General features: G+C 48.3%; 1 protein-coding gene across 2 annotated transcripts in view; it reads right to left on the reverse strand.

Moving 5' to 3' along the window:
• RASGRF1 (Ras protein specific guanine nucleotide releasing factor 1) overlaps positions 1-27650 on the reverse strand; it is a gene marked incomplete at both ends in the record, with an annotated part of 50985 nt that overhangs the window by 10881 nt on the left and 12454 nt on the right. Inside the window, 18 exons of one of the 2 annotated variants that reach the window (XM_081337419.1) lie at positions 404-516; positions 624-730; positions 991-1164; positions 1434-1559; positions 2085-2458; positions 4669-4917; positions 5590-5672; positions 5963-6099; positions 7554-7620; positions 7921-8081; positions 8991-9109; positions 10718-10827; positions 11055-11248; positions 12686-12765; positions 13826-14079; positions 16256-16348; positions 18867-19014; positions 24717-24823. In XM_081337419.1, coding sequence (XP_081193545.1) covers positions 404-516; positions 624-730; positions 991-1164; positions 1434-1559; positions 2085-2458; positions 4669-4917; positions 5590-5672; positions 5963-6099; positions 7554-7620; positions 7921-8081; positions 8991-9109; positions 10718-10827; positions 11055-11248; positions 12686-12765; positions 13826-14079; positions 16256-16348; positions 18867-19014; positions 24717-24823 — 2696 coding nt within the window. Of the gene's footprint in view, positions 1-403; positions 517-623; positions 731-990; positions 1165-1433; positions 1560-2084; positions 2459-4668; positions 4963-5589; positions 5673-5962; positions 6100-7553; positions 7621-7920; positions 8082-8990; positions 9110-10717; positions 10828-11054; positions 11249-12685; positions 12766-13825; positions 14080-16255; positions 16349-18866; positions 19015-24716; positions 24824-27650 lie in introns of both variants that reach the window. The other variant, XM_081337418.1, reaches the window with a different exon arrangement.

Consider the following 27650-nt stretch of genomic DNA (forward strand, 5'->3'; position numbering starts at 1 on the left):
GCTTATTCTGGGGAGGGTCTGTGTGGAAGCCAAGGGTTTCTCTGGCTCTCAGCTTCTCCACCCAGTGCCTCAGGGGACAGAGATCAGGGGAGTCTGTTCCCTCAAAGCAAAGGAAGATGAAGCCGCCTCAAAAACCTCCTTTGCATCGGAAAGTCAGGCCACGTGACCAGCCGCTTGCCCTGAGCTAACGGCCCAAAACACTGTGGCAGTTGGGGCAACCTGTACACCGCCCTGAGTCCTTCAGGAGAAGGGTGGTATATAAATCAAATAAATAAATAAATAAATAAACCAGCACTCGGGGCCATCCGGGTCCCACCCAGTCCTGTCCCCGGCTTGGATTAGAACCCCCATCTCTGGCGAGAGTGAGATGACGATGCTGCGTTTTGTGACCCGCATGACCTGCCTTATGATGTTGCCAGCGGCTTTTCTCTCTTGAGTCAGGAGTTCTGGGTCGTGCATCACTTCCTCCAGAAAGCTGATCACTTTATACTTGAGTTCCTCGTTGGTTTCAAAGTCCTGTCAAAGAGAGATTTTCCACAAGCCACAATGAGGCCAGCTGGCCAGGCAAGCACAGCCCCCTTCAGCCCAGGGCTCTGAGGGTTTCCTCGCCAGCTGAGCCATACCTGGGCATGTTTGGAGACCCAGTGCCTCAAGACGTTGAGGACCCGGTTGGTTGCTGCCCTCCTGATCACGAACTCTTTGTCACTGTTCCTTTGGTCAGAAGGGAAGCCTGCAGGGCAAGAGAGAGAGTCAGCCTGGAAACCCATCCAAGAGTCGGGCACTATAGGGCCCAGGCAGGATCGGCACGGGGCCTGTAGCTTTGTGGGGAGGTGGTGGCCTGCCCTGACCCTGCGCTGGAAGATGGCCCCAGCCATTGCCTGGCCTCCTCCTGCAGGCAGCAGCTCTTCCAAGACTCCATGGAAGGGAGGTCTGCGGGGCCCAAGAAAGGGAGGAAACACCCGGCCCAGAGGACCCTTCCTCTTCTCCCACCTGGGCCGGCCAACGACATTCTGCGGTACTTCTCTTTCGCCGGGGTACCCTCGTTGGCTCCGGCAGTGGCAATGGCGAACGCAGAGGCGGCCGAGAGAGCGCTGCTGCGGCTGTTCTCCAACTCTCGGCAAGAAGTCATCACCACTCCATTGTTGTAGGAGAACAAAGGGAACTCTACATGGGGGGAGGGGGAGGCAATTCAGGAGGACCCATCCCATCCAGCTAGTCCCTCTACTGGGCTTCCCCAAGAGGAACAGAAGGCCTGTCCACTTGGGAAACAGCAGCGCACAAGGGCTGATGCTGACCCTTTGCACAGAGACCAGGGCCAGCATCACCCACAGATGCCCCCTGCTGTGGTGCACTAGAACACCCCAGAGTGGTCTCCTGCCAAGAGTGCAGATGGCTTCTCTTGGCCATCTCCCCCTTCCCCACCGTGAGTTTACCTGAAGAGTTCTTGCCTCTGACCAGTTTTGGTGTTGTTGGAGACTTGGTGGGTGATGCCTCTGGGTCTGCCTCCTCACTCTGGGCCGCCTCAAAGGCAGAATCTTCTCGTGGAGACTCTTCGGAGCCTGGCAAAAGAAGCAGCTTTATGACCTTTCTCCCAAATGTTCCTGACGGGCAAGTGGTGGGGGAGGGGGGAGGAGGAGGAGGAGGCTTTGAAGGCAAGGTGGCTGAACGTTCCATACCTGTCAGCCTCTCTCTGCTTTCAACAGATTCACCCAGGTATTGGGGATAGAAGCCATTCGCTTGGGGTCTGTCAGATTTCTTCATCCAAAATTAACCCAATGCAGAAAACAGCACCAGGAATCCAAAGCTGTGCGATGCCCAGGCCTGCGCTGGAGAAGGTGGCCCCAAAGCTCTTCCCAGGCTGGCCCATCTCCTGAGATTTTTTTTGGGGGGCGTGAAGTCTCACTACCTCCTCTACCCACCCACCTGGCACCTTTCCACTAACTCTGATGTGTGAGATCACTCCTCCCCCTGAATTGCTCTGGGGCTCCGGGACAGTCAGAGCGCAGAAGCTGACATCGTCCCTTCGGGCTTCCTCCACGTGGCTCCTGACCACCTTTTGCTCCTCCCTGCCAGAAGGCGCTCACCTGTCTTGCTCAGAAGTGCTTCCTCTGCCTTTTCTGCGCTCCCTTCTCCTTCATCAGATATTTTATTGGAGTAGCTGCTGGAGACGTAAAGCTTGTTGATGTCCAGGGTGGTCTTGCTGAACGGCGACATGGTGGAGGAATACATGCTTGCATAACCATTGGAAGAGCAGCTCAGGGCGGCCAGTTCCAGGGCCTTCCCTCCTGTGATAATGGGAATGTTCAAGGACAACTTTCTTCTCCGGCTTGGTGAGGATGACTTGGAGATGGACAGGGGGGGAGGGGAGGAAAACTTCCGGTTGGCACGTGGAGACTTGGGTGGTTCTCCGTAGAGGAGTTTCGTGTTCTGGCTGCTGGCAAACAAAAGTTCCAGGGACCTGGCAGAAGATATCCAGGGACAAAGCTATCACTGGGGGGGGTCTCCTTCCTCCTCTACGTTGCATCCCTTAATGACACAACCGCCTGAATTCTTCAAACACTGGTGACTTTACATAATCTCCCAAGAGACGAGCATGAGCACCAAAGCCCATTAGAAGAAAATCCCTCCCTATGAGCTAGTTCAACAATGTGAGGTCAAGAGACACCTTTCCCCAGGTTTCTTCTTTTACCATGAGATGTAGGTGAATGAACAGGATGGGTGGAGAAGATCAGGAACCGAGGAGCAGCGGTTCATCCCCTCACAAAGATCTGGAACTGGATGCAGCATTGTCGCTTGGAGGATTCATCAGCACAGTACAGCTGCTCCTCCCGACCATTTGTTCAGGGACCAGTCAAAGTTTAGAGGGACTGAGTGGAGGAATTTACAAGCAGTCTCCAAAGTGACAGCTGTTTCAGCACCTCCTGTGGTCGCATGATCAAAATTCAGGCACTTGGCAGCCCACCCGCAATTTTTGACCACAGAGGTGCCTCGGCTCCTTCCACCAGCCTCTCCCCCACATCTACGCCTTTTGGGCCCCTGCACATTACAGTCCCTGCTGCCCCAGTTGACCTTTGCCCTCTTGTTGCTCCTGCTGCTGACCAAGCAGGCCTGGCAGCTGGAGGAAGCTGAGGCAGCCACTGCCTTATTGAAGCTCAGCCTGTGGGGAGGGGGGGGAACCAAGGCCAGAAGGCCTGGAGTAAGAGACATCCAAGACCAAGTAGAATTTGATTAGCAACACAAACAGGGAGTTCCATGGATTGCCACCACTACACGATGTCCTTCTTTATGACTGCATTGCTTAGAAATTCCAGCTTAGTTGTAAATGGAGGACTACTTGTAGCTTTTATGACTGCAGGCAGGTTCTGGGTGTTGCCAAGCCAGAGGTAGCCAGCCACTGCCGGCCATGCAATGAAAAGCCTTGCAAGCTAAGGGGGCTGTAATGCTGGCTGCTGGACACTGCTCGGAAAGCGGGATCGTCCACTAAGAGGCCCCCGGGTCTAACTCTAACCCTTCTGCCACTCAGAGTTGGGGCGTAAGAGGCCGGCCTGCTGATCTCAGGCTTGGGAGGAATTTTTCTGCCAAAGGTTGTCTCTGAATATTGTGTTACTTATTCCTTCTGTCTATTAAGCGTACAAGGTGTCGTAAACACAATCAAATCAGTAGGACAGAGAGGCATCTGAAAAGGCCTGGATGTGCCCCAGCTGTAATTCTACCACGGGAGGTTTGGGCAAGGATTTTGGAGAACTCTGGGCTCAGAGGGAAAGAGAGCTTCAAAGGACGGGCATCGCTGACCCGTCTGAAGTGGGGGAGCTGATGAGACACTTTCAGTTGCAGCTCCGTCAGAGCAGTCCGGTTCCTCGGGGTGGGAATCGGGCAGTGGTGCTTCCATTTCTCCAAGCAAACTGGCGCTAATGTGAGCTGCTGCTTTTCAGGACATTTTGGATCCTGTTGGTGAATTTCACGTGGAATTTGACCTGCCTTCCTTTGGGAAATGATCTCACGTGGCATTTTAGAGGGTCATACTCCAGCGTGATATATTTCAAGAATCCCAAGTAGGCAGGAGGCTCCTCGGTAGCTCACATCTCACTAAAGCAGGACACCCCAGATAGCCTATAAAATGTCCCTCAGACCAGAAGAAAGCTAATCTCTCCTCTCTCTCTCTCTCTCTCTCTCATTGCCTTAGGACAGTCATGGCGAACCTTCTAGAGACCGAGTGCCCAAACCACAACCCGAAACCCACTTATGTATCGTTGGGTGCCGGGTGGGCGTGGCCCATTGGGTGGGCGTGGCCCATTGGGTGGGCGTGGCTGCGGTGGTAACGGCAGATTTGGTGGGACTAAAAGGTTCAATCAATCAATTCCAACTTTGTGAGATTTTTTTTCCCCGCAAGAAGTTGAAATTGATTGATTGATTGAACCTTTTTTTTTGCACATGGCGGCGGAGTCCTAAAGCGAAAAGGTTTTATAAAACCCAGCTGAAGGCCTAGGACAGGGGTAATGGCACATGTGCCCACAGAGAGGGCTCTGCGTGCCACCTGTGGCATGCGTGCCATAGGTTCGGCCTTAGGATTTCTAGGCAAAGAGGCATTTCAGGTGCCCCCACCTGGGTTCTGCAGCCCACCTCATTTCCCTATTTTGAGCTTCACCTACTTGGCTGACAAAGACTCACCTGGCAGGAATTGCACTGATTGGTTTCTTGTAAATCGTGATCAGCTTGTCCAACACAGTCATAGCTGTGGTGAAGACCCGGTAAGAGTGCAGGAAGGTGTTGAGAAAGTCAATGCTGAGGAATCTCAGGTCTGTCAGTCTTTCCAGGAGACGCCCCACGCTGGCATAGCGGATCTGGAGGACCTTGCAGGAGTTCATGGTCTTGCTGAATCGAATGTCAACATCGTCACAGTACAGGCTGGTATCTGACCTGGAGAATTGAGAGGGACGAAGAGAGGAAGCACAGAAAATCAGGCTTACCTGTGGCAATTGTATCTTTTCAGGCAGCAAGGAGCTTGTCAGTATCTCACTGGCCTGAACCTCCGAGGGATGGAGAGGAAGCTGGGATGCTGTGGTTCGGAGTCCAGGTGCAGAACCTCCATTTTGAAATGACTCCATGCTATTTTTTATTACAGAAAATCCCAAAGTGATTTACAATATTATTAAATAATAGATAACAATCCAGATATAGTTAATTCATTTATTTCTTTTAAATTGCATTTACTTGCTAGTGAAATTGATATAGTTTCAAGTAACCTCCAACTCTGTTATTCTAAAAGACTTTTGGCTCCAGCCAAAACATCCCGCCCAGTTTTCAATTCTCGGAGGTTCAGGCCAGTGAGACACTGGCAAGCACCTCCATTGCCTGAAAAGATACACGTGCCACAGGTGAGCCTGATTGTGCAGTTTTTGCCCTGTCCTCACATAGTTCTGGAGCACAGTCCACACTGTGCTATTCAATATACAGCACTTGACCCAGAATAAATTGTGGTACCAACTCCCCATGTTATCGATGGCTTTGTTGGCAGGAAGCCTTTCTAAACTAGGGGTAGAACTAAAAATACCCCCAGCAATTCTGGACAAACACAACTGCATTTCTTACTTGATCATCTGCGGAACAGTAACTTTTGAATTTTCTTCAAAGGCGTTCATCATGAGGCCGTTGCATCGGATGTTGTCTACACACTGAAACAGGGAAAAGAGGTTTCAGGAAGCAGGATTGATGGGAAGGGAAGCAGTTGTGCTCTGCTGGTTTTCCCAATGGATCTTTGGGAGACGTGTGTGTCTCTTGTAGACATTGGCTCGTTTGGCAACTACTTCCTCTTCCAAATGTGATTATTCATCTTTGATTTAGTCCAGAGGATGACTTTGCATGTTGAGAAACAGCGAAGGATTCTTCTACAGCCCCTGGTCCTAACATCCCTAACCCTGCCTGGCCAGAAAGTGTTGGTTCTTCATGGTGAAACTGTTCTTACCTGGCTGATATCGCTGGTCCATGCAGCCTTTTCTTGCCTGGATGATGCCAGCAGGATAATGGTGTAAGGGGCACTGTCTTTAGGTTCCACCACAATCTTGAAGTCAAGGTGCTCCGTATCTTGCCCAGATCCTTTTTGTTTTTATTTGAGGAAGGAGAGAAACAATTTAAGAAGATGGTCATGGGAAGAGAGAGAATGGGGATAAGTGAAAGGAAGGGAACAAGCTGGGCTGGCCTTTTAACCTCCAGCTTGCGTGGCAGGATCTTCATTTTGGTGCGAAATCCTTTTCACCTGCTTAGGGACTGAAAGGGCAGCTCTTTCAATGTGCAGTAGCCACCCTTTTATGGCTTCTGGTGCAAGAATGAAAGAGTGTGATTGCAGGAACTGCAAGAAATATCTTGGAGTCCTAGTGGACAATCACTTAAATATGAGCCAACAGTGGGCAGCAGCAGCCAAAAAGCCCAATGCAATCTTGGGCTGGATTAACAGAGGGATCGAATTAAGATCATGTGAAGTGTTAATACCACTTTATAAAACTGTGGTAAGACCACACTTGGAATATTGCATCCAGTTTTGATCACCATGATATAAAAAAGATGTTGAGACTCTGGAAAGAGTGCAGAGAAGAGCAACAAAGATTATTAGGGGGGTGGAGGCTAAAACAGTTACAGGAATTGGGTGTAGCTAGATTTGTGAAAAGAAGTAGTAGGGTGACATGATAGCACTGTTCCAATATTTGGGGGGCTGCCACAGAGAAGAGGGGGTTGACCTATTTTCCAAAGCACCAGAAGGCAAGACAAGAAACAATGGATGGAAAATAATCAAGGAGCAAAGCAACCTGGAATTAAGGAGAAATTTCCTGACAGTGAGAACAATTAGCTAGTGGAACAGCTTCCCTCCAGAAGTTGTTGGCGCTCCATCACTGGAGGCTTTTAAGAAGAGGCTGGACAATCACTTGTCTGAGATGGTATAGGGTCCCCTGCTTGAGCAGAGGGTTGGACTAGAAGACCTCCAAGGTCCCTTCCAACTGTGTTAGTTATTCTGAGAGGGATGGATGAGGCAGCTGGTGCTCGGAGGAAGGGAGCAGGGGATAAATATTCCCCTCCTCCCCGCAGCAGCCCCAGGCTTGTGTTTTGCTCCTGAGATCAGCTGAGGCATTCCTTGAAGTGAGAAACCCCATTAAAAGCCTTCATTTAGCAATGGGAAACGCCAGTGAAGGCTGTTGATCTTCTCTTAGAGCTGACTGCTGCGCTTTCCTGGCTGCCTGCTTTATAGGTCTGGGGGAGTGGTGGTCAGACAGGCCTCTCGCAGCCTGGATCACACCTCTCCTGCTTGGACAGGAGAGTCTCTGAAGTCCCTACTCCCAGGTATGCTCATCCCAAGTGTCCACGGAGGAGAGAGTGTATAAGTGCCCTAAACAGACCCGGCTCATGCGGGGGACAGGGAATCCCATTGCTGCAAAGGACAGCAGCGAACCAGGAAAGAGTGAGGGGGGTGGTGGTGCTTAGGGGTCAAATGCAAGCTGGGATGGGTGGACAAGCTTTGCGCCAGGTGGGGCGGGTGGGAGTGGGGTTGCTCCAGGGATACATACGGTCCTCATCCGTGCTTTCCGTCTCTTCCACCAGCGTGCAGTCAATGAGTGAAATCACACCGCTATTCTGGAGAAAGCACAGGGGAGGCCTTTCGTGAGAGCCTCTCGTGTCACCACTGCTCCCTGATCCTCCTGCTACGTCTCCTCCACCCAACAGGAGAGAAATGCTCATTCACCCTCCACCAGGCGCACTCGGCATCCTGTTGCCATATGTACCCTCCAGTCAAGTCAGTGTGTGGGGGGGGTTCCCCTCACTGTGCAATAGCTGCTGTAGAAATTGTGTGCCCTTCAGTAAGGGAGGTTGCGGATCAATGCCCCCCCCAATGTACTCTAGAGAAACCTGCTCTTGATGCTCTGCCTCTCTCACCTTTGTCAAGTGCAGCTTCCCTCCGGAGCCCCGGGTGCAAATGATCAGGTGCTTGGAGAAGAGGAAGCACTGCCTCTCCCCCTCCTTCCGCAGGGACAGGGAGCCCAGCCGTCCACGCGTCACCTTCCCCTTCTCGGACATCGGCACTTGGATGAGGGACCCTGCAGGAGAGGAGGCCCTGCCGTCACAGCCCTTGGCCCCGGGGACACCAGCTCCTCTCCCGCAGTGCAGAAAGGCAGCAGGCCAGGGCGGCAGCCTGGGCTGGGGACCCTGGGCAGCCCAAACCCCCGCCCAGGGCCTTCCAGAGCGGGTCTGAGGGACAGAGGAGGAAGCCGAGGAGAACGGGACTGAAAACCTCCCAGATCTCCCAGGTCAGCAGCAGCCGCCACAAGCTGGCTCCCTCTCAGAGGAAAGCTAAGGTAAAGGTAAAGGTTCCCCCGCACATGCATGCTAGTCGTTTCCGACTCTAGGTGCTCATCTCCGTTTCAAAGCTGAAGAGCCAGCGCTTGTCCGAGGATGTCTCCGTGGTCATGTGGCCGGCATGACTAGATGCCAAAGGCGCACGGAACGCTGTTCCCTTCCCACTGGAGTGGTCCCTATTTTTCTACTTGCATTTTTACGTGCTTTCGAACTGCTAGGTTGGCAGAAGCTGGGACGAGTAAGAGGCGCTCACTCTGCTACGTGGCACTCGGGATTCGACCCGCCAAACTGCCGACCTTCTGATCGACAAGCTCAGCGTCCTAACCCACTGAGCCACTGAGCCACAGGAAAGTTATAGCACCCCTAATGTAGCCTTGGGGAGCCTATTCCCAATGGTTCCTCCTTTCAAGGTCATCCGTGGGTTACAGGCAGCCCTTGAAAGGAACCAGGCCATTCCTCGATGGCCAAGGCAGCTTTTTCACTTCAGTAACTCTTGTCCTGAATCTCCCAGCCTTGAACTTCTCTGGACAAGCCCCGGCGCTATCTGAGAAAGAGGAACTGCTGAGCCTCCTCAGGGCTCCCTCTGGGGCTGCCCTTTCCTGGAGGATCTCCAGCTCTTCAGCCTGGAGGCCAGGAGGCTCATGTGCTACCTTGTCTCACGAAGGTCTGGCTGGTGTCCAGGAGGATTTCGCAGCCTTCAGTAATCATCCGCTCGATTGCCAAGTTCTTCCGAATGTTTTCTGTTTCGCTCACTTCGTCGTGCATTATCCTACGCAGGAAGAGATCAGTCAGCCTGAAACCAGGATTTTTCTTGCTGGGACTCCTGGATGGTCAACTCTGAAGGTGGTTTTTTTACACAGCAGCTGCAGCGAGATTATTTTGTGCCAAAAACGGAAAGACTAAAATGCCCCCCAAGGGAGGAAGGCTGGTGAAGTTGGCAGAATGGCAGAGACGGCAAAACTGTCTTGTTTGATCAGGGAAAAGACAACTACGACATTTGTCAAAGATTGGAAACATTTTATGGATATGCTTTTTGCTGAAAGCAAAAAGAATGAACCTGGGATTTGATGATTAGAAAGGGTAGGAAATGGAAAGAAGGGATAATTTTTAGAGTGAGAGGACAAAATATAAATGCATTTGTATCTGTTGTCAAGATCAGGAAACTCTCCTTTGTATCTTTTTCTTTCCTTTCTTTTTTCCTATTTACTTATCACTTTTGACTCTCCTTTTTTCTTTAAATCTGTATTGTTTTTATTTTGCAAAAAATATTTAATAAAATTAATGATTAATTTTAATAAATAAATATTTTTAAAAAATATTTTTTTAAAAAAAGAAAGGGGTCAGGGTCAGCCAAACAACAAACACTCCCACCTTCGTAGATTTGCTGGACGTCCCCAGAGGAGAGAGCAGACAGAGGGCGGCTGGAGGACTGGAAGGAGAAGAGCCAAGGAGCCGCTCTGGGCCGGAGATTCCCAGAAACCCTGGAGGCAAAGCTGGCAGCCCATCTGGGCACTCGCCTCAAAGAGAAACCTGGGGGGCCATGGGGGCCACTCTGGGGGGCCCAAAGGCGAAGGGCAAGCAGGAGCTGTCAGCTGTTTGAGGGAGCTGAGCTTCAGCTTTGTCTGGTGATAATGGGGGCCTGATAAAAATCAGCGCCTCCGAAGTTCTCCGGAGAGCATTTTCTCCCCCTGAAAGGCATTTGGGAAGAAGCATCTCTGCAGTTCTAAAATAACATATGTTGCCTTGTCATTATCTGCTTCACACATCCTGTACTCTGTGTTTCTGCTTAAGGGCAGATGGCTGCTTACTTTTCCCAAAGTGATAATTATACAAAAATGTGAGAAATTTGGCATTTTTTTAAAAAGAGGATGAAGATCATCACATTGTGGGGAGACCATTTCTTGGATCAGCCTTGCGCCCCCCCCGGCTAGAATGCCTCTTCACTCCTGGAAGACTAATGCCTGCCAGTTATGGGCACTGTAGTCCAACCCATCTGGAGAGAACCAGTCAGGAGACGGCTCTTGGAACGACTGCTATTGCATTGGTGTAACTCCCTCGTGAAGATCAGCACCAAAACTCTGGGCAGTGTAAACGGTTTCAGAGTCGGAGGGCAGAACACCAACCCTTCCCTGACTGGAAACTCAAATGGATCCTCATGCCATAAAAGCCTCATTGAGAGGCTGCTTCACCAAGCAGAATCTCCCACAGCTTTCCTTGTGCAGCTGAGGAAAGTGGGGCCGAGGAGGACATGGATCACGAGGGATTTCTCTGCAAAAGGCCTTCAGTGATGGGTACCGAGGGGACCCTGGGTGCAAGGGGGGCTGCTGCCTGCATTCTGCTTCCCCCTCCCCATGAGGCAGCCATTAGCCCCTCTGACCTGGAGAGTTCCTCCAACTTGGACTTGGCGTAGTCCAGGCTGTTCCTCTCGACGTGCTCGTGGGGCGTGTGGGCCAGCAGCTCATGCAGGGTCAGGATGTACCTGGGGATCTGGTGGAGACACAAGAGAGAAGAGAACCAGGGACCAAGTTGGTGCTTTGGCTTGCCCAGGCAAGGCCCCCCAAGCTTCAGAGGATTGTGCCCCCGTTCGACTGAGGCATTTGTGTCGAGCCTTCAGTTTGGCATTTCCAGGACACCTTACGATGACCCAAAATGGGGCTTTCTCCAGGTGCGCATCGTGTTAGTGCCTAAATCGACCTTGTGCCCCACAGCTTCACCTGAAACATGGGGTAGGTCAGGAAAGTCTCCAGCGTCCGCTCCTCACAGTCAGGCTTGGCCTCGTAGTGCTTCAAGAGCTTATCGAAATCCCGGTTCTGCTTGCAGTGGGCCAGGATCTGCAGGCTGTACTGGTGGTTTCGAACAAACTCCTGGTAGATGTTGAGCATTGGCAGGAGGATGTCGAAGAGATCCGCTGTGGGCAAAGGCAGGCGGGCACTGAGCGGCCGAGGGGGGAGAGGTGGGTCCAGGCAGGCGGCAGAGTCTCACTGCTGGGGGAAACTCCATGGCAGGGCAGAGGGCTTGGCCATTGCATTTGGCAGGCAGGGAGGCTCTGACTGAGAATGCAGGGTGATGCCACAACCCATTTGTGTCCATTCACATCTTTTAAATGTCAAATGTAGGGAGGAGTTTACAAAGCCCTCATCCCCCCCCCAGCTGCCCTTTGCGCTCGTTCTCTCTGGGATCAGAGCTCAGGTGGAGGAAGTGAAGCTCCACTCCAGACTTGTCCCCATCCAGACCCCTCTTTCTCGGCCCTGGAGACAGATGGCACGGGCGCCCCTTATGCAAGAGGCACCTTTGGACTGGGACTGCCGGGGGGGGGCAGATCTAGAGGAGGGGGTCTACAGTGTCCTGAGAACCACCCTGGTGCCCCTTCTTATTTTGGCACCAATAATGTACCACTGAATGATGCCCCTTTCCCAGCCAGCCATGCTAAATTTGGAAGTGGCAAAGGAAAGAAAGGAAGGCAGAGAACTCTGAAAGGAAAGCCCACCCCCCAGGAACACGAGTCTCATCTCTTTTGGAGCCTTATAACAGCAGGTGGGGGGGAGGAGACCTGCAAAGGAGCCTTGAGGTGCTCCCCGGGACTCCCCTGCCCCCATACATACACTCAGGGCTTTTTTTCTCATAGAACGCTCAGAACGGAGTTCCGGCACCTTTTTTGGATGGAACCTTGCAGAGTCGGCAAGGCGGGTTGTATGACATGTGTGAGTTCCGGCACCTTTTTCTTTTACAAAAAAAGCACTGCATACACTCCTGAAATACTGTGATGGGTGGATGATAACCTGGGCAGAAAATTGTGGGGAGGGGGCAGCCACTTTGCTTATCACATGCGGCACATTCGAAATCTGGATGTGACATTTGGCAGGGATCAGCTCAGGCGCAGCCCAGACAAGCACGATGGAGCTCAGCCAGGAGAGCGGTGAGCTTCATGCCGGCATCAGAACCAAGGACGAATGGAAAGAGCTTCAACTCAGCAGTGGCAAACAGGTGTGTGTGTGTGTGTGTGTGTGTGTGTGTGTGTGTGCGCAGTTGCCCAAGTAGCTGAATAAAAGGTGCAGGTAGTCCCAGGTTTGGGGGAAAATCTAAGCTCTGAAACGTACAACAGATCTTGGCTGCACCTCTGACTGGAGGCAGGAAGGATCTCCCTTCCCAAACTAGGGGATACTCAGAATACTCTGAGTTTGCCTGGAATGGCAGCCTGGCCATGAGGAGGAAGTAGAATGGTGAATCCCCACCCCACCCCACCCCCTCTGGATGCCTGGAAAATAGACCCCTAGCACTTTGCTGAAGGTCCTACATGTTTGGTTTAATCTCGAACTGGGTAAACAGCAAATTTCTTTACACTCACCAAGCACCAAGGTTGGCCAGCTAGAGATGCGTGCTTTTAAGCCCTGGTAAAAGATCTGATGTAAAAACATGATGGTTTCACTAAAAAAGAAAGAAATACGGACCAGGAAGTTAGGAACTGAAAACCTGGCACTGAAGGGGGCAAGTGTGTTTGGCTTAAAATTAAAAATTAAAATTAAAATGTTAGTTGCCCACAGGCTATTCCATAATGCACAGAAGAGGAGGAGAAGACGCATGCTGAGTTTTTCCTCAATCAGCTCTCTGCATTGGTCTTCCGAAGCAAAGGAAAATGATCGCCAAATCTTAAAGTCTGAGAGAGCAGCCAATCATGGGGGAGCATCACCCACTTACGAATTTGTGGAGTAGCAAAGTCTTGCCAACAGACTCAGCTGATCCTTTTCCACCCCATTTACAATCCCCCATAGGATCACAAAATTGTACTGTAGTCTTGGAAGGAGCACTCAAAGCCATTGGTCCAACTCCCACTTTGTGCAGGAATCCAGATTAATGATCAATTTCAGAAGCAGCCATCGCTCCCTTTAAGTACATGGCTCCATCACTGATCCCACTATCAAACTGCTTGTTTGTTATCCCAAATCTGCTTTTTCACGAGTCTATGACCTGGGTGACTGAGAATCTTCATAGACATGTGCTTGTTTGTTAAGGAAGTGCCTTTCCTGAACCCAAATCCGTGATTTCACAACCTGTCACCTTGGGAATGAGAGAGTAGAAGTCTAGACCTTCTTAAGAGAGAACGCCGTAGAGATCCTCTGAAGGGAGTTATGTGGCTAGCTCTCCCTCCCCCCTCCCCCCCCCGCCCTTTGTCTCTCCAAAAGCTCAGCTGTGGCCTCCAAAGAGGCTTGGAAGACACCGGTTGAATTCCACCCCTTTTCTGCTCAACCTCAATTCCCTGCTCCCAGATTCCTGAGAAAGAAGCCGTCCCCCTTAGTCCCTGACCACAGCTGTACAGGAGTGAGGCACATCTGGTCAAGCCCCTCCCAACCCCCACCCCAGGTTCCCTCGCCTGTGTTAAAAGGCACAAGGCAGGGCAGGACCAGAAGGCAGGCACCCAGCCGTCTGCCGACACTTACGAGTGAGCAAGGGCGAAAGCAGCGGCATTCCTTAGCTCCTTCCTGCTCACCTGTTCAGGAAGATGCTGCTGACATCGTCATGCGTGATGGGGGGCTTTTTAGAACTGGCCGCCATCCTCAGCGGGCGCAGGAAGTTGTTCACGAGGATGTGCAACTGCTGCACGTACTCGGCTTCGGCTTCCAACATGCTGAAGACCACCTGGTTCCTCTTCCGCATGCTGTCAGCATGAGGGGAGCGGATGTAATCCTGGATGATGGTCTTCCACTTCCTTCGGCAGAGCCAACCCCGGAGAAAACTCTGGACCTGTTTTCAGAGAGGAGATTCCAGATTATTGCCTGTCAAATGCAAGGCCAGATCCATCCCTGGATCTGTTATCCAGCAGTCAGATCCTTCCGTGGGAAATCTTGTTTTCAGTCTCTTGAAATTATTTTTGGCTTTGAAACATTGATTCTCCAAAGTCTTGCGTTATTTTCATTGACTGTTTTGGTGCAATTTATGGTACTGCGATGGTTAATGCTCCATTATCTGAACCATATTTAAGCTTATACAGGTAGTCCTCAACTTACAACCATTTGTTTAGTGACCATTTGAGATTACAATGGCACTGAAAAAAGTGATTATGACTGCTTTTCACACTAGCAACCAGGACTGTATATAGCTTTTTTGGCTGCTGCTGCTGTTTAAGTGATGGTCCATTAGGATTCCAAGGTCGCTCTCACTGCTACTGTTTCTGAGCCAGGTTTTGCCTACTCTGTACTTATGCCTTTTGTGTAAAACCCTACTTTTCTCCACATTAAATTTCATGTGGTTGGATAGGGCCCATTGTTCATGTCTTTTTGGATCCTCAGCTTGTCTTCTGAGGTGTTGGCTATTCCTGCCAGCTTAGTGTCATCAGCAAATTTGATGAATTCCCCTTCTATTCCCTCATCTAAGTTATTTATGAAGATATTGAAGAGTACTGGGCCTAAGACAGAACCTTGTGGTACCCCATTGCTTACTTCCCTCCATATAGATGTAGTACCATTAAGGACTACTCATTGAGTATGGTTTGTTGGCCAGTTACAAATCCATCTGGTGGTGATGCTATCTATCCCACATTTTTCTAGTTTATCAAGAAGTAGGTTGTGGTCTAATTTGTTGAATACCTTGCTGAAGAATACTTACTATGTCCACAGCATTTTACTGGTCTACTAATGAAATAAGATTTGTTTGGCATGATCTGTTTTTAACAAACCTGTGCTGGCTAGTAATTATAACTTTATTTGTTTCTAGATGTTCATAGATCTGGTTTTTTATTATTTTTTCCAGTATCTTTCCAGGTATTGATGTTAGACTGATTGGTCTGTAGTTTCCCAGGTCTGTTTTTTTCCCTTTTTTTTTGAAGATGGGAACCACATCAGCCCTTTTCCAATCCTCCTGTACTTCCCCAGTGCTCCAGGATTTTTGGAAGAGATGGTGCTATGGTTCTGAGATAACATCTGCCAGCTTCTTCAGAACTCTGGGATGTAATCCATCAGGTCCTGGTGATTTATATTTGTCAAGGTCAGATGGGTGCTCTCTAACCATTTTCTTGCTTATTTTAATTTTTATTTCTAGTCTGTCTTTTACAGTTACGAGGGGTCCTCGGTGCTCTCTGAGCATGCTTGTTTTCTTGCAGATGTTTCATTACCCTAACTAGGGAACATCATCAGTGCAGTGAACCCCTCATTTCAACCCTGAGCTACAAATATTCTCCTTCATTTTACAGTTATGTTTTTGGTAGGTTGCGCTATAGTTTCTCTTTGCATGAAGACTGATGCAAAGAATGAGTTTCTAGGAATATGAATGTGGGATGAGGGGCCAGAAGCATTTTTGCAAAGCAAAATGATACCAGAGGCCAGCACTTAGTTTGGCTACGCAGCAGCCCAGTTTCCATTCATTGGTTTCTTAAGTAGAAAATCAAGTCAGTTGGCAGAGCAAATCTGGTGATCTGGTGCCCCCCCTCCCAAGAGGTAATGCTGGAGGCCACGGCCAATGACAGGGATAACTGTGGGAAGGAGGACAGCCCATTCTCCCTGAATCAAGAGTTGCACCTGAAGACCATGTCCAAAAGGGGCGGGTAAAAGCCGTCCTCAAAGATGAGATTCTAGTAGGGAAGATGGCCAAAGGGGGCTGCTGCTGAATGGATGCAGAGCAAGCTGAAGCCCTAAACCCAACCAATGGTCCTGAGGTTCACTTTGGGGGCTGGGGGCCTGGTGGCTCAGTCCCTGGACTGAGGATATGACTTGGATTAGTGTGACTGATCAGGAGAAGCTGGCGGGGGAGGGGCTCATGTCTTAGGCAATGAACACTCGAGCCAGCAATATGCTGGGGGGGCGGTCCCTTCCGGCACTGAGTGGGCAGCCTTCAGGAATGGGTAAGGAGACATCTTCTCCCAGGTCTGAACATGGGCTTTTCCTCCACCCCTGTGATGGAGCTGGGGGCAAAAGTGGCTCCTCACCTTCTTGATCTTCTTGATGTCAATGTCATCGTCGTTTGGCATGTTGGCCTGGTTGGCCTGGATGCGCTCGTGGTCCTTAAGTAAGGCGGCCATCTGCCGGGACAGAGAAAAGCAGAAACAGGCTCAGTCAGGGCAGCAAAGCCCGAAGACGCTGGGCTGCCTTCCTCGGGCACCGATTCCACCGGCCTGAGGCAGCTCTGCAGGTGGTGAAGCTTCCATGGGGCTCAGCTGTGCCCCAGCCTCAGGGAAGGGGAAGAACGGGCCATTTCACGGGGTCTGTTTGTGCTGATGTAGGTTGTGAAGTTCCCAAAATGGTCCCTGACTGATGAGGAGCAGGAACGCAATATTTACACCACCCTATCTGAGGTACCATTTCAATGGTATCATTTTAATGAAATACCTCAGAGCCAGAGGAAGGAGTGGGGGAGATTCCAAAGGGGTCTCCTCACCACGCTTGGAGGCCTTTGTGCCTGGCCGCTCCCTTCAATCTGCTATTAAAAGGGATGTTACTAACATAGGGCGTATGTGATTTAATGATATAGTACATGAGGAACTGTGAGCCCAAAACCAGAAAAGTGTGGGGGGGTAGACTTATATACCCCTTCACAGTGCTTTACAGCCTTCTCTAAGTGGTTAACAGAGTCCACGTATTGCCCCCGACAATCCGGGCCCTCATTTTACCGACCTCGGAAGGATAGAAGGCTGAGTCAACCTTGAGCCGGTCAGGATTGAACTGCTGGCAGTGGGCAGAATTAGCCTGCGATACTGCTTACAAGACGGCAAAGGATCTATTTTCTGTGCATCCAACACCAAAGATTTAGAATCCTTCAAGTAACGAGGGAGATATTGGTTCAGGGCAGAATCAGAACTGGAGCAAACCAGAGGAACCTGCTAGTTCAGCTGCTGCCATTCAGATCATGAATTCTGAGAGAGGAAATATCAGGATGAGATAAGCAATCCCGACCTTCACTGGGCAGTCGGTGGCCAGGCAGAAAAAACAGGCTGGGGAAGGTTGCAAGGAGCCGTGACTTCACCTAGCTCAGGGGTAGGCAACCTTGGCTCTTTTATGACTCGTGGACTTCAACTCCCAGAATTCCTGAGCCAGCATAGCTCATAAAAGAGTCATAAAAGAACCAAGGTTGCCTACCCCTGACCTAGGGTGATGGGACAGAGGTGCACAGGTTGAGCTAAGGGACTTTCATGAATGGGAGGAGGCTCCTTATCGCCCTTGTAGCCTGGACTGGGCAGGGCAAGGAAACAGGCACCAGTGCTGAATTTATTTCTCCTGGAAGGGTCACCCAGAAAGTTAAAAGTAGAAAGCGAACCTAGACATAAATTCTGAAAGTGTGAATGCAGCACAGCACTCAAATAAACCAGAATAAAACCAGTAGGAGGAAGTAATGGGGTAGTGAAGTTGCTATCTAGTGCTGCCACTAAACCTCAGGAGCTGCTTGTGGTGCTGAGGCAATTCTGTGCTTTGACTTCCCTGCTTCTGAGTCTTCTTCCACCCAGCAGCAAATGCTCAGGGGTGAGCAAAGCAGATTTACCTTGGAAGAAGGAGAAACCAGGGTGCATGGAATAGCTTCCATAAACCTCTCCCCGGCCCCGGTGTTCCAGCTGAGATATGGGCTTCGTCCCTTGTTCACACACAGAGAGCTTAAACAGAGGCCTTCTCCATCTTGCTAAACAGGCAGAGGTCCCCTCCGTTTTCTCTTGGGTGCCTCTGACAGCCCGCAATGCCCCCATCCCAGAGAAGAAACAAACTGCCCAGGCAGGCAAACTTTGTCCAGAGCTCCTGTGCTTCCCAGCTTGGCCCCTGGAAGACTCACCTGGCTTTTGGGGGAGCACCCAGGGCAGCCTATTTAGAGCTGTCCAAATAAATCATCTTGGGAACAAAACAGCCCAACTCCTACACAATCAATGCAATCATCGGTATTTGCATATGCATATAAAGGGCCATTTGATCTGCACTTCAAAGAGCACAAATGGAAGCGCAACAAACATTTGAATGTAGAAGCTCCATAATCAATCAAAAAGGTTGAGATTATGCTTTGCTTGGCCTTTTTAAATAACCGTCACACTTTCCTAGAATCTCCTACTGTGGACTTCCGGGCTTAAAGTGGCTTTACAGTCTAAGTTGTCAGAATACAGGCAAAGGACATTTCCAGATATCATGGAGCCAGATTTTTCCAAAATCCCTTGATGTACAATTTTTGTCCTTCTCTTCCAGACAAATACTGCAATTTTTTTGCTGTCCGTGAAACCATGTCTACCCTTAGGTCTCAGGAACAACACAGAGAGGGTTTTGCAATCAAAACCAATTGGGTCACAATGGCTTTCAACAAAGGAAGTTCCCTGCTCCAGGAATCTGCATACCCAAGTCAAGGAGTCTCGTGACCCCCAGGTGCCTGTTCAGAATCTGCTCACCCTTTGCCTCATCTGTGCATCAGGAGCCCTCTTGCTGGCAGGAAGCCAGCCCCCTGGAGGAGTTTGGCCAGGGCCCCTGCACGTGAAGCAGGCGGGATGACGGAATGGCGCTCAAAATAGCAACATACCAAATTCCCTCGCACTTCGAGCAGCTGGCAGCACGTTCTGAGGCTGGCCTCCATACCTCTGATTTCAGGCGCTCTGTCTCTATTTCTCCATCTTCAATTTGTTGCCTGAGTTGCTTGGCAACTGTTTTTTCGGTCTCCACAATCTGAAGTAAATGGAGGTACTTCTGCATTAAGGCTTCGTGCTCTGTGGCGAGAGTCCCGTAACTGTGCGAAGAGACAGCAGAGATAGAGGAGCTGTTAAAAGTTGTTCTTCTTTCTTCCAGCTCCAAAACCCCTTCAGGCCTGACATTTGTGATGCCCCCAGCCTCACTGCACCGCAACAGTGGGCTCCCGGGCCAGGCTTTTCCTGTGGAGCAAATTATTTTCAACTGCTATTGCTAAGAAGTTTGATGGAATCATAGAATTTTGGGACAATTGGATTGGAAGCAACCTTTGAGGCCATCAGATGCAGCCCCCTATTCTGTGCAGGAATCCAAATGAAAGCCACTCTGCCGAAGGGCTCTTTAGCCCTTCTTTGGCACAGCCTTCGATACGTGATTCTGAGAAGTAGCTATCAAGCAGGAACAGCTTTGAATTCTTTGTTTCTTTGCTTGTTATTTATTTATATTAATTTATTACATTTGATTGCTGCCAATCTTATCACAAGGCTACTCTGGGCAGTTTACAAGGTTAAAAGCAGTGCAGCTTTGTGGGATCCACTATTGATCCATCAGCCACTCCCAGCGAGATACTCTCTGTTGGGGCTCCACTATTCTCCTTCAAGTCTGTCTAGACAAGCCTGAATCTTGGAGACCTGTTTGGGTCAGCAATGCTGGTCTCTTCTGCAATGCAGAAAGGCTGGTCTGGAATCATGACACTTCTGGTGTTTCCTCTCAAAGACCATTGGGCTGGTGTGGCCCATCTGGGGTAGACATCAGGAGGGGCTTTCACTGCGGCCCAGAACTTGCTGCCCACCAGCCACGGATTATCTGGAATTTCTCATGCCATATGCAAGATTTAAGGGTACCCCAAAACCATTTTTTCAACTGCATCACAATGAAGGGAGAAGCCTTGTTAAAGGGATCTCATGGATCAGGGGAAGAAAGGGAGGGAGATACTGGCGAGCCTCACTATAAGGCAGCTTTGTATGTTTAATTGTATGTTTAATTCAAGAGTTATGGTGATTATTGGAGCCCTGCATGGATCTGAAGGGGCAGACGGCCCTTTGTGCTCTACTGCATTTCTCCTGCAAATGCCACTTGTATATATCTAGAGTCCAGCCATGTTGCAGCTGTCCAGGACTATCTGTCTGTGGGCAGCATACCGCTGCTTGTACCATCACAAAGCCCTAATGGAGAGAGGAACAGGAGGAGGAAGAGCGGAATAACCAGAAAAGCTGAATATTTTGAGGCGTTGCTCAGCTAGACGAGGTGAACTATTCATTCCAAAATAGCTGCTGTTTGCAAAGCATGTCCTAAGAGCAGAATGGCCCAGGAAGCAAATAGATGCTGCTATAAAGCACGGTAAGAAGAATACAAGGCAGCCAGCAGAAACAGAGGAAAACAGAGACCAATGGAATTAACTGGCAGGTTTCCAGGATAGGCCCCTGACCCATCACTTTAGAGTGACAATGTATTCCTGGCTAATCTTGGCATACTCTGGCATATTTTGAAGCAGGTATCAAATTGTAGCAGTATTGACAGTGTGTAAAACAGCCTGTCACGCTAGTCAGTATTACAAAAATTTGTGTACCGTTGTACACTCTGTTGCCCTGTTGGCCACAAGCTCTGCTCCTTTGAAGCATCTGATTTGTGAATGATCCCTTTGATGATCCCTTTGCTGGCAGCATTTGAAGAAAAGTCAGAGACTGGAGCAATGAGTGATCATCCTTAAGCTCAGACCGGAAGATTTATCAGATCAAACAAGGGAGACACTACAGCAGGAGTGGCAGAGACGTAATCAAAAAGAGAAAAAAAGTAAAGAAGCAAAAGAGAACTAGGAACAAGCGATATAAAAGATAGTCACTTTCCCTGGACTCAGAAAAATGTTGAGACCCTCGCAGAGGAAATAGACTTTGAACTGCTAAGCAAGAGGGAGAAGAATGGATCCCGGAAGGACAGAAGACAAGCAGCTTTGCCCTGAGAGAAGACAAGAGGGCTGAGAGCTGCTGGAGCACGGCTATAAGGAATAGAGACAAACAGATGCTGACCAAATCCATTAGCATGTGAGGACTTTCCAGATCCAGAAATTATACTTTCTGCTACTGCATGTGGAGACAAACAATTCTGTCAAGTGCAGCTACAACCTTTTCATCATGGACTTCAAACCTTGAAGACAGAAGGCTAAAGTTTTAGGGGATCATGTAATTTTCTTGATCATCCTTCTAGTGACTGGATGATACCTGGCAAGAACAAATAAAAAGGGTGGAGTATGACGAACTTAATCAGGAGGGCTTCAGAACAATTCTACATAGGCAAAACCTACAGCAAGGAAGTCAGTAAAGAAAATTTAACAAGAAACTTAACTTTTAAGTGCTAGATGAGTTCATTGTATTGAATCTATTAAAATGCTCCATGAAAAAACAATTGGTTATCTACCCAATGCTCAAAGTATTTGTTTTATTATATGAATGCAAATAAGATGTAATATTTTTAATAAAGACCTGGTAGGATGATTCCCACAACTGCAACATAACAATCAGAGAATAGTATTATTTATTTATTTATCATACTTGTTTTTTTATCAAATTTGTATCCTGCATATCTCACCAAAGGCAACTTTTCAGACATTAAATAAAATACTGTAAAAACATTAAAACAATATATAAAGATCTTAAATTTAAAAATTCAATTAAAAGTAAGCAGGATAGAAAGGAAATGGTTAAAGGGAGCACAGGGAGGAAGCGAGGCGCTTTCTACTCCTTCAGCATGCCACACATCCCTTGGGGCCCAGTCTAGTTGGCATAGGCATGTCTTTAAGGCCTTACAGAAGGCCAAAAGGGTGGGAGCGGATCTGACCTCAGGGCAGGTGAGATGTTCCAGAGGGTAGAGCCATGGCAGAAAAAGGCTCTTCTTCTGGACCCCACCAGCTAGAGTTCCTTAGCTAATGGGGTCCATGGCATGCCCCTTCTGCCAGCATGAGAGGGATGGGCTAATCCCATTAGGATGAGCTGGTTTCTCAGATAGCCTGGACCCATGCCATGAAGAACTTTAAAGGTGATAACAAACACCTTGAATTGGACCCAGAAGCAAACTGGAAGCTAATGAAGCTCTTGGAATAGCTGTGCAACATGGGTCACCCTGGGGACCCCAAGAGCTGCCCACACAGCTGCACCAGCGTCTGGATATCTTCAGAGGTAGCCCCATAATTAAAAAGAACAGAAATCATAGCAGGAAGACCTTTTTCTTTATATTAAAAGTATCCATCTCTGTTCAGATAACCAGGTGAATAAACATAGCAATGCTATAAGTTACACAATAAAGAATAAGTGAAGGAGAGTAAAGAATGTTAAGGAGAAAATATAGAATCTTTTTAAAAAGCAAATTGCAAATCTTTCTGAACAGCATGAACAGAATACTTTAATGGAAGACTTGAACTGAAGACTTGTTCTAGCCTGACAACTGTTGGGTGACCCTTTCAAAAGTTTGGGGACCAGTCTAAGCATGGTCTTTTCACAATATTTTTGACAGGTATTGCAGATGACATTTTACTTCTGTGGGAAATGGAAACAAAGCCCCTACTCATAAAGTAAGATAAGGCCTGGATCAAGATAAGATAGGCCCCACAGTGATGACCCCACAGTGATGATATAAAGTAAAGCTTTAACTCAAACTGTTTCACAATATACACAAATTGCAATGTGCACACCATGAAACTTGCAAAGTAGATAGTTTTACATGTACATTTAGAACATGAGCATTATAACCCTGGGAAATGAGAAACTGAAAGTAACAGGTGGATGAGGTTTCATATGTACACGGGGGCATGTGGAGACTGCTGGTCAACAAACAAGAACAAGGAACTGGTTTTGCAAGATAATGACTATATGTGGGTGGTCGTTAGAATAAAGGTATAAAAATGATGGCTTAGGACTAGCTCGGGGCCATTGGAGTTGCTATGTCAGTGAACCTCATTGCAATGGGTTATTAATGTAAGTGATGTTGTGTTATTATGCTTGCTATATTCCAAATTATTAGCAAAATAAACCTCTGAATCTTAAAGTAAGAATTATTGTTTTGTGTTGCTGTCTCTTATCTTTTTCATTGGGTTTTCCCACAACATTTCAGAAGGTGGATGTAGGTACAGGAGGATAACCAGCATTTTGACTTGATAAAACATTTAATTAAGGAACTGAAAATAGAGGGACATCCTGGAAAAGTAACAATGTCATGTTGGAATTCTTAAATGTAAGAGAAATAAAGGTTGAACATTGTCACACACTATTTCTGGGTTTCGGCAAGACCAGTCTTGATACAGAGCAATCTGATGAAAGCAAATGTTGAGTAGGTATCCATGTTGATAGAGCTAATGAAAAAACAAATGAGAGATCTTCCAAAGGAGATACTAAAAGCACAGTTACAAACAAAAGGAACACATCTGAAGAAGCCAACCTAGCTGCATGACAAAGATAATCAACAAATTTAAACAAGTACACAAGTATAGGTAGAAAGAGAACTGAATTGCCAAGGAACAGTAAACCCAGACAGTCCAAAACTGGAGAGATTGTGAAAGCTCAGAATGAAGTGATGGGAAAAAGCCTTTTTAAGATATATTCAGAATAAAGAACTATATGATAGCAGAATTATAGCAGGTAAGGAAAAAGGAGAAATACTTAATTCCTATCCAGGGTGTGATGGCTCAGGGGTTAAAGATGCTGAGCTTGTCATTTACCAGCTTGGGTTCGAGACCTGAGCACTGTACAACAGGATGAACTCCCGTTCTTTGCTCCAGTTCTTGCCCACCTGGCAGTTTGAAAGCATGCAAATGCGAGTAGATCAATAGGTACCACTTTGCTGGCAATGTACCTGCACCTCAGCGTAATAGTCATGCCGGCCACATGACCACAGAAGTAGTAGTAGTAGTAGTAGTAGTAATGTTGGAAGGGACCTTGGAGGTCATCTACTCCAACCCCCTGCTCAGACAGGAAACCCTATACCATTGCAGACAAATAGCTGTCTAGTCTCTTCTTAAAAACTTCCAGTGTTGGAGCATTCACAACTTCTGGAGGCAGGTTGTTCCACTGATTAATTGTCCTAACTGTCAGGAAGTTTCTCCTTAGTTCTAGGTTGCTTCTTTCCTTCATTAGTTTCCATCCATTGCTTCTTGTCCTGCTTTCAGGTGCTTTGGAGAATAGCTTGGCTCCCTCTTCTTTGTGGCAGCCCCTGAGATATTGGAGCACTGCTATCATGTCCCCCCTCATCCTTCTCTTCATTAAACTAGATATACCCAATTCCAGCACCGTTCATTATATGTTTTAGCCTCCAGTCCCCTAATCATCTTTGTTGCTCTTCTCTGCACTCTTTCTAGAGTCTTGACATCATGTTTACATTGTGGTGACCAAAACTGGATGCCTTAGCAAGGCATTGTAAAGTGATATTAACACTTCACGTGATTTTGATTCTATCCCTCTGTTAATGCAGCTTAGCACTGTGTTGGCTTTTTTGGCAGCTGCAGCACACAGCTGGCTCACTATCATTATTAATTATAAAAGCCTTAAAACTATTTTAAAAAACCCCAAGAATTCTTTTGCCATTCTGGCAGCCTCAAAGTGGCTACTTGTGGGCAGCCCATAAAATATGGAAGCCTCCCCCACCGGGCCCTCAGATAATGGGAAGCAGCAAGGCAGCCCTTCCCTCTAGCTGCTCTCCCTCCCTCAGGCTCAGCCTGAGGAGCTGTCCTGGGGAGGCATTTCTGCCAGATGTCCTTACCTGGCATGACTGATAGCTGCTACCCACTCATCACAATCCTTGGCATCCTCAGTTCTCAGCTCCAGAGTTTTCTGGTTCTCATGATTGAAGTTAACCGTAAAATAATGCTATAAAAAAAAGAGAAATGGTCTTTCTGTTATTTATTATTACATTCATATCGTGCCATCTTTTTCTTTGTAAAGATTCAAGATGGCTCAAAATAATCAAACTTATAGAACATAACATTAAAACCAATGAACTAAAAATCAGAATCACAATAAGTATGAGGGCTGCCTCCAATCAATTCCTAGGAAAGAGAAAACCCTTGACTCCATAGATTCAAAGAAAAGGTACTTTTACTAAGAAAGAACAGAATGCAGCAAAAGTCAAGCAAGGCCTGAAGCAAACACACGCAGAAAAGACAAATTGAAAATAACCCACCCCTCAAAAGACAGGCAGATGGAGTCCAATCATCAGCCAGGAAGATGTTTTGGGAACATCTCTGGACCAGATGCTCCTCACCACCCTCGTGCATGCCATTCGTAGGACGGACGGCCTTGAAGATGTTGAACAACCCAAGCTGGCCTCTCTGAGTCCAACCTCCACCCCCAGCATGCTTCCCCTCCACAATGCCCATTGCCCCTTCCCTCCCAGTTTTCATGGCCACTGACAGCAAGTTTGAAGGAAAGCAATGATGGCCAGGCTGACATTAAGCCCTCCTGTAATAGAGGTGTTAGCCCTAAAACAAAAACAAAACAATATATACATAGATAAAGCACAATAAATCAATTAGAACAACCAATCTGTCCAACTGTCAACTTTACAACCAACCTGGCTGCACCATCTTTGTCATTCTAGGTTGCCACAAGAGTGGGAGGGAGGACGAGGTATTTTTGCTAGTCTAAACATGAATGAACCAAGGTCATTCTCACACCATAGTGGAGAAGGAGGGACGTCCTGCCAAAAAGCCTACCAAGTAGTTCTATTGGAGAATGAGATTTATAGCTAAATGGGGGGGGGGGTACTATTACATTGAATTACTCTGAATCTTTGGAGGGAATTTTAGATTTGGTTTCATCTTTGACTGTGATGACATCATGTATCCAATAAAATATGTTGTAAGGACCCACCTCAGCTAACTACCCAAGAAAGCAGAACTCTTGAAACAGGCATTGTCTTAAGATACTTTTATTAGGGGTCAGTGACAGTAGGGAAGTCAAGGTGGGAAAAGCCCACTGAAATGGTATAGTTAAGCAAGCACACTGCCTTTAGCTCTCTTTAGTCAACACATAGACGAAGTGTTCCATTTTTTTTCTCCTGGAACAACACTGGAGCTGTCATTCGCGGTCTAGCCAATTGAATAAATCCACATTGTGTGAAGCTCTTCTAGCTCTTGCAGAGTCATTGAGTAGAGTTTAGGTTCTGGGAGTTTAGCCCCAGGAAGAATTTCAATACCACAGTCAGTGGGGCGACGAGGTGGGACTATATCAGAGCCCTTCTCACTAAACACATCCCAGAGATCCCAATACTCCTTGGGGGTTCTGAGCTTGCTTTTCAGGTACTCCTGCATGGCTGCCCCTAACTCTCTCTTTTCTTTGGATTTCTTGTCTCTACGTGTTGGAACCTTATCTCCTTTTTTAGCCATTTTGTGCTGGATTTTTAAGACCCTTCTCCGCCAATTCACATAAGAGTTCCATTTCTGGAATGAGGAATGAGTCCAGGCAAGAGGGGTTTCTCCATCCCTATTGCCACTATGAAACTCAGAGTTGTGCTTTCCCATTCTCGTCTCCAGTGGCTCAGTTATAAAATGAGCTACCGTCCCATCTAGTTGGCAAAAAGCTATTGGAAACTTCAGCTGCTTAAGTCTCAGTCCCAGCTTTTCCACCACCTCAGTGCTAACTACACACCTGGTGCAGCCCAAGTCCAGTAAAGCCAGCACCCTCCCTTGAGTCTCTGATGAGGGCACCACTAGTTCCACAGGAATGGTTGCGGGATTACATGTTGACTTACCAGCGGGTCATCATTGGAATCTGTTTCACTCTTGCCCGGGGTTGGTCAGAGCTCCCAGCCCCTCATAAACAGGAGGAGCAAAGTCAGTGACCTCCACCCTTGAAGTACTGCCTCATGGGACCTCGGAGCTCTTTTCTTTGCCTTTCTCCCTAGAATCTCTATGGCTTTGGGGCTGGTCTTGGTGGATCAGCATTTTGCAGCTAGGTGCCCCTCCTCTCCACACTTAAAACATGCCTTGGATCACTGTCTGGGTCCAGGCTCACACTTCATTTTTTGGGTCTCCTTCCACACCTAGGGGGAGGATTTGTACCACCTGTGACTACCCCAGTCAGTCTCTGGCCAGGTTGATCTCTACTTCATCTGCCAGCACATTCCAGTGGTGTAGGGTGTGTGGGGCCCCATGCGAGATGCAGGTGTGATAAACATCATAGTTGAGGCTGTCTTTGAAGCAATCAATCAGGATGTCTTTAGGCCATATGACTAGGTGACACGCCAATTTTCAGAACTCCTAGTGTACGCAGCCAGTGGCCGCCAACCTTAGATGATGGTTTTCATCTGGGTCCAAGCCTTGTGCTCTGCCAGTGGGTCCTTGAACTATTGCCAAAGGGGTCATAGTTCCACAGATGGGAGGCATCATAATTATGGAGGGAGACTATTCACTCAGCCGCTGCACCCTCAAGAGGCATATATTACTTGGGTTGCCTCCATCCCCAATTCAGCCCAATACTCCTGCGTGTAGTTCCAGACTTGAGCCAGGGGAACACCCAGTTGCTTGGGGTCTCCCCCATACTTCACTCCCAATGCTGGAATTTTGGGGGTCTGGCATCTGTGAGGGGCAGCTCCTACATATGGCACTGATGGGGCTGGTGTTAGTCCAGGTGGGGTAGGTGTGACTGTTGCTGTGGCCACCAGCGCAGCAGCTTCATCCGCGGCTTGGCTTGGGGT

Source organism: Vipera berus (assembly GCF_964194415.1).
Source record: "Vipera berus genome assembly, chromosome: 12".
Lineage (NCBI taxonomy): Eukaryota > Metazoa > Chordata > Lepidosauria > Squamata > Viperidae > Vipera > Vipera berus.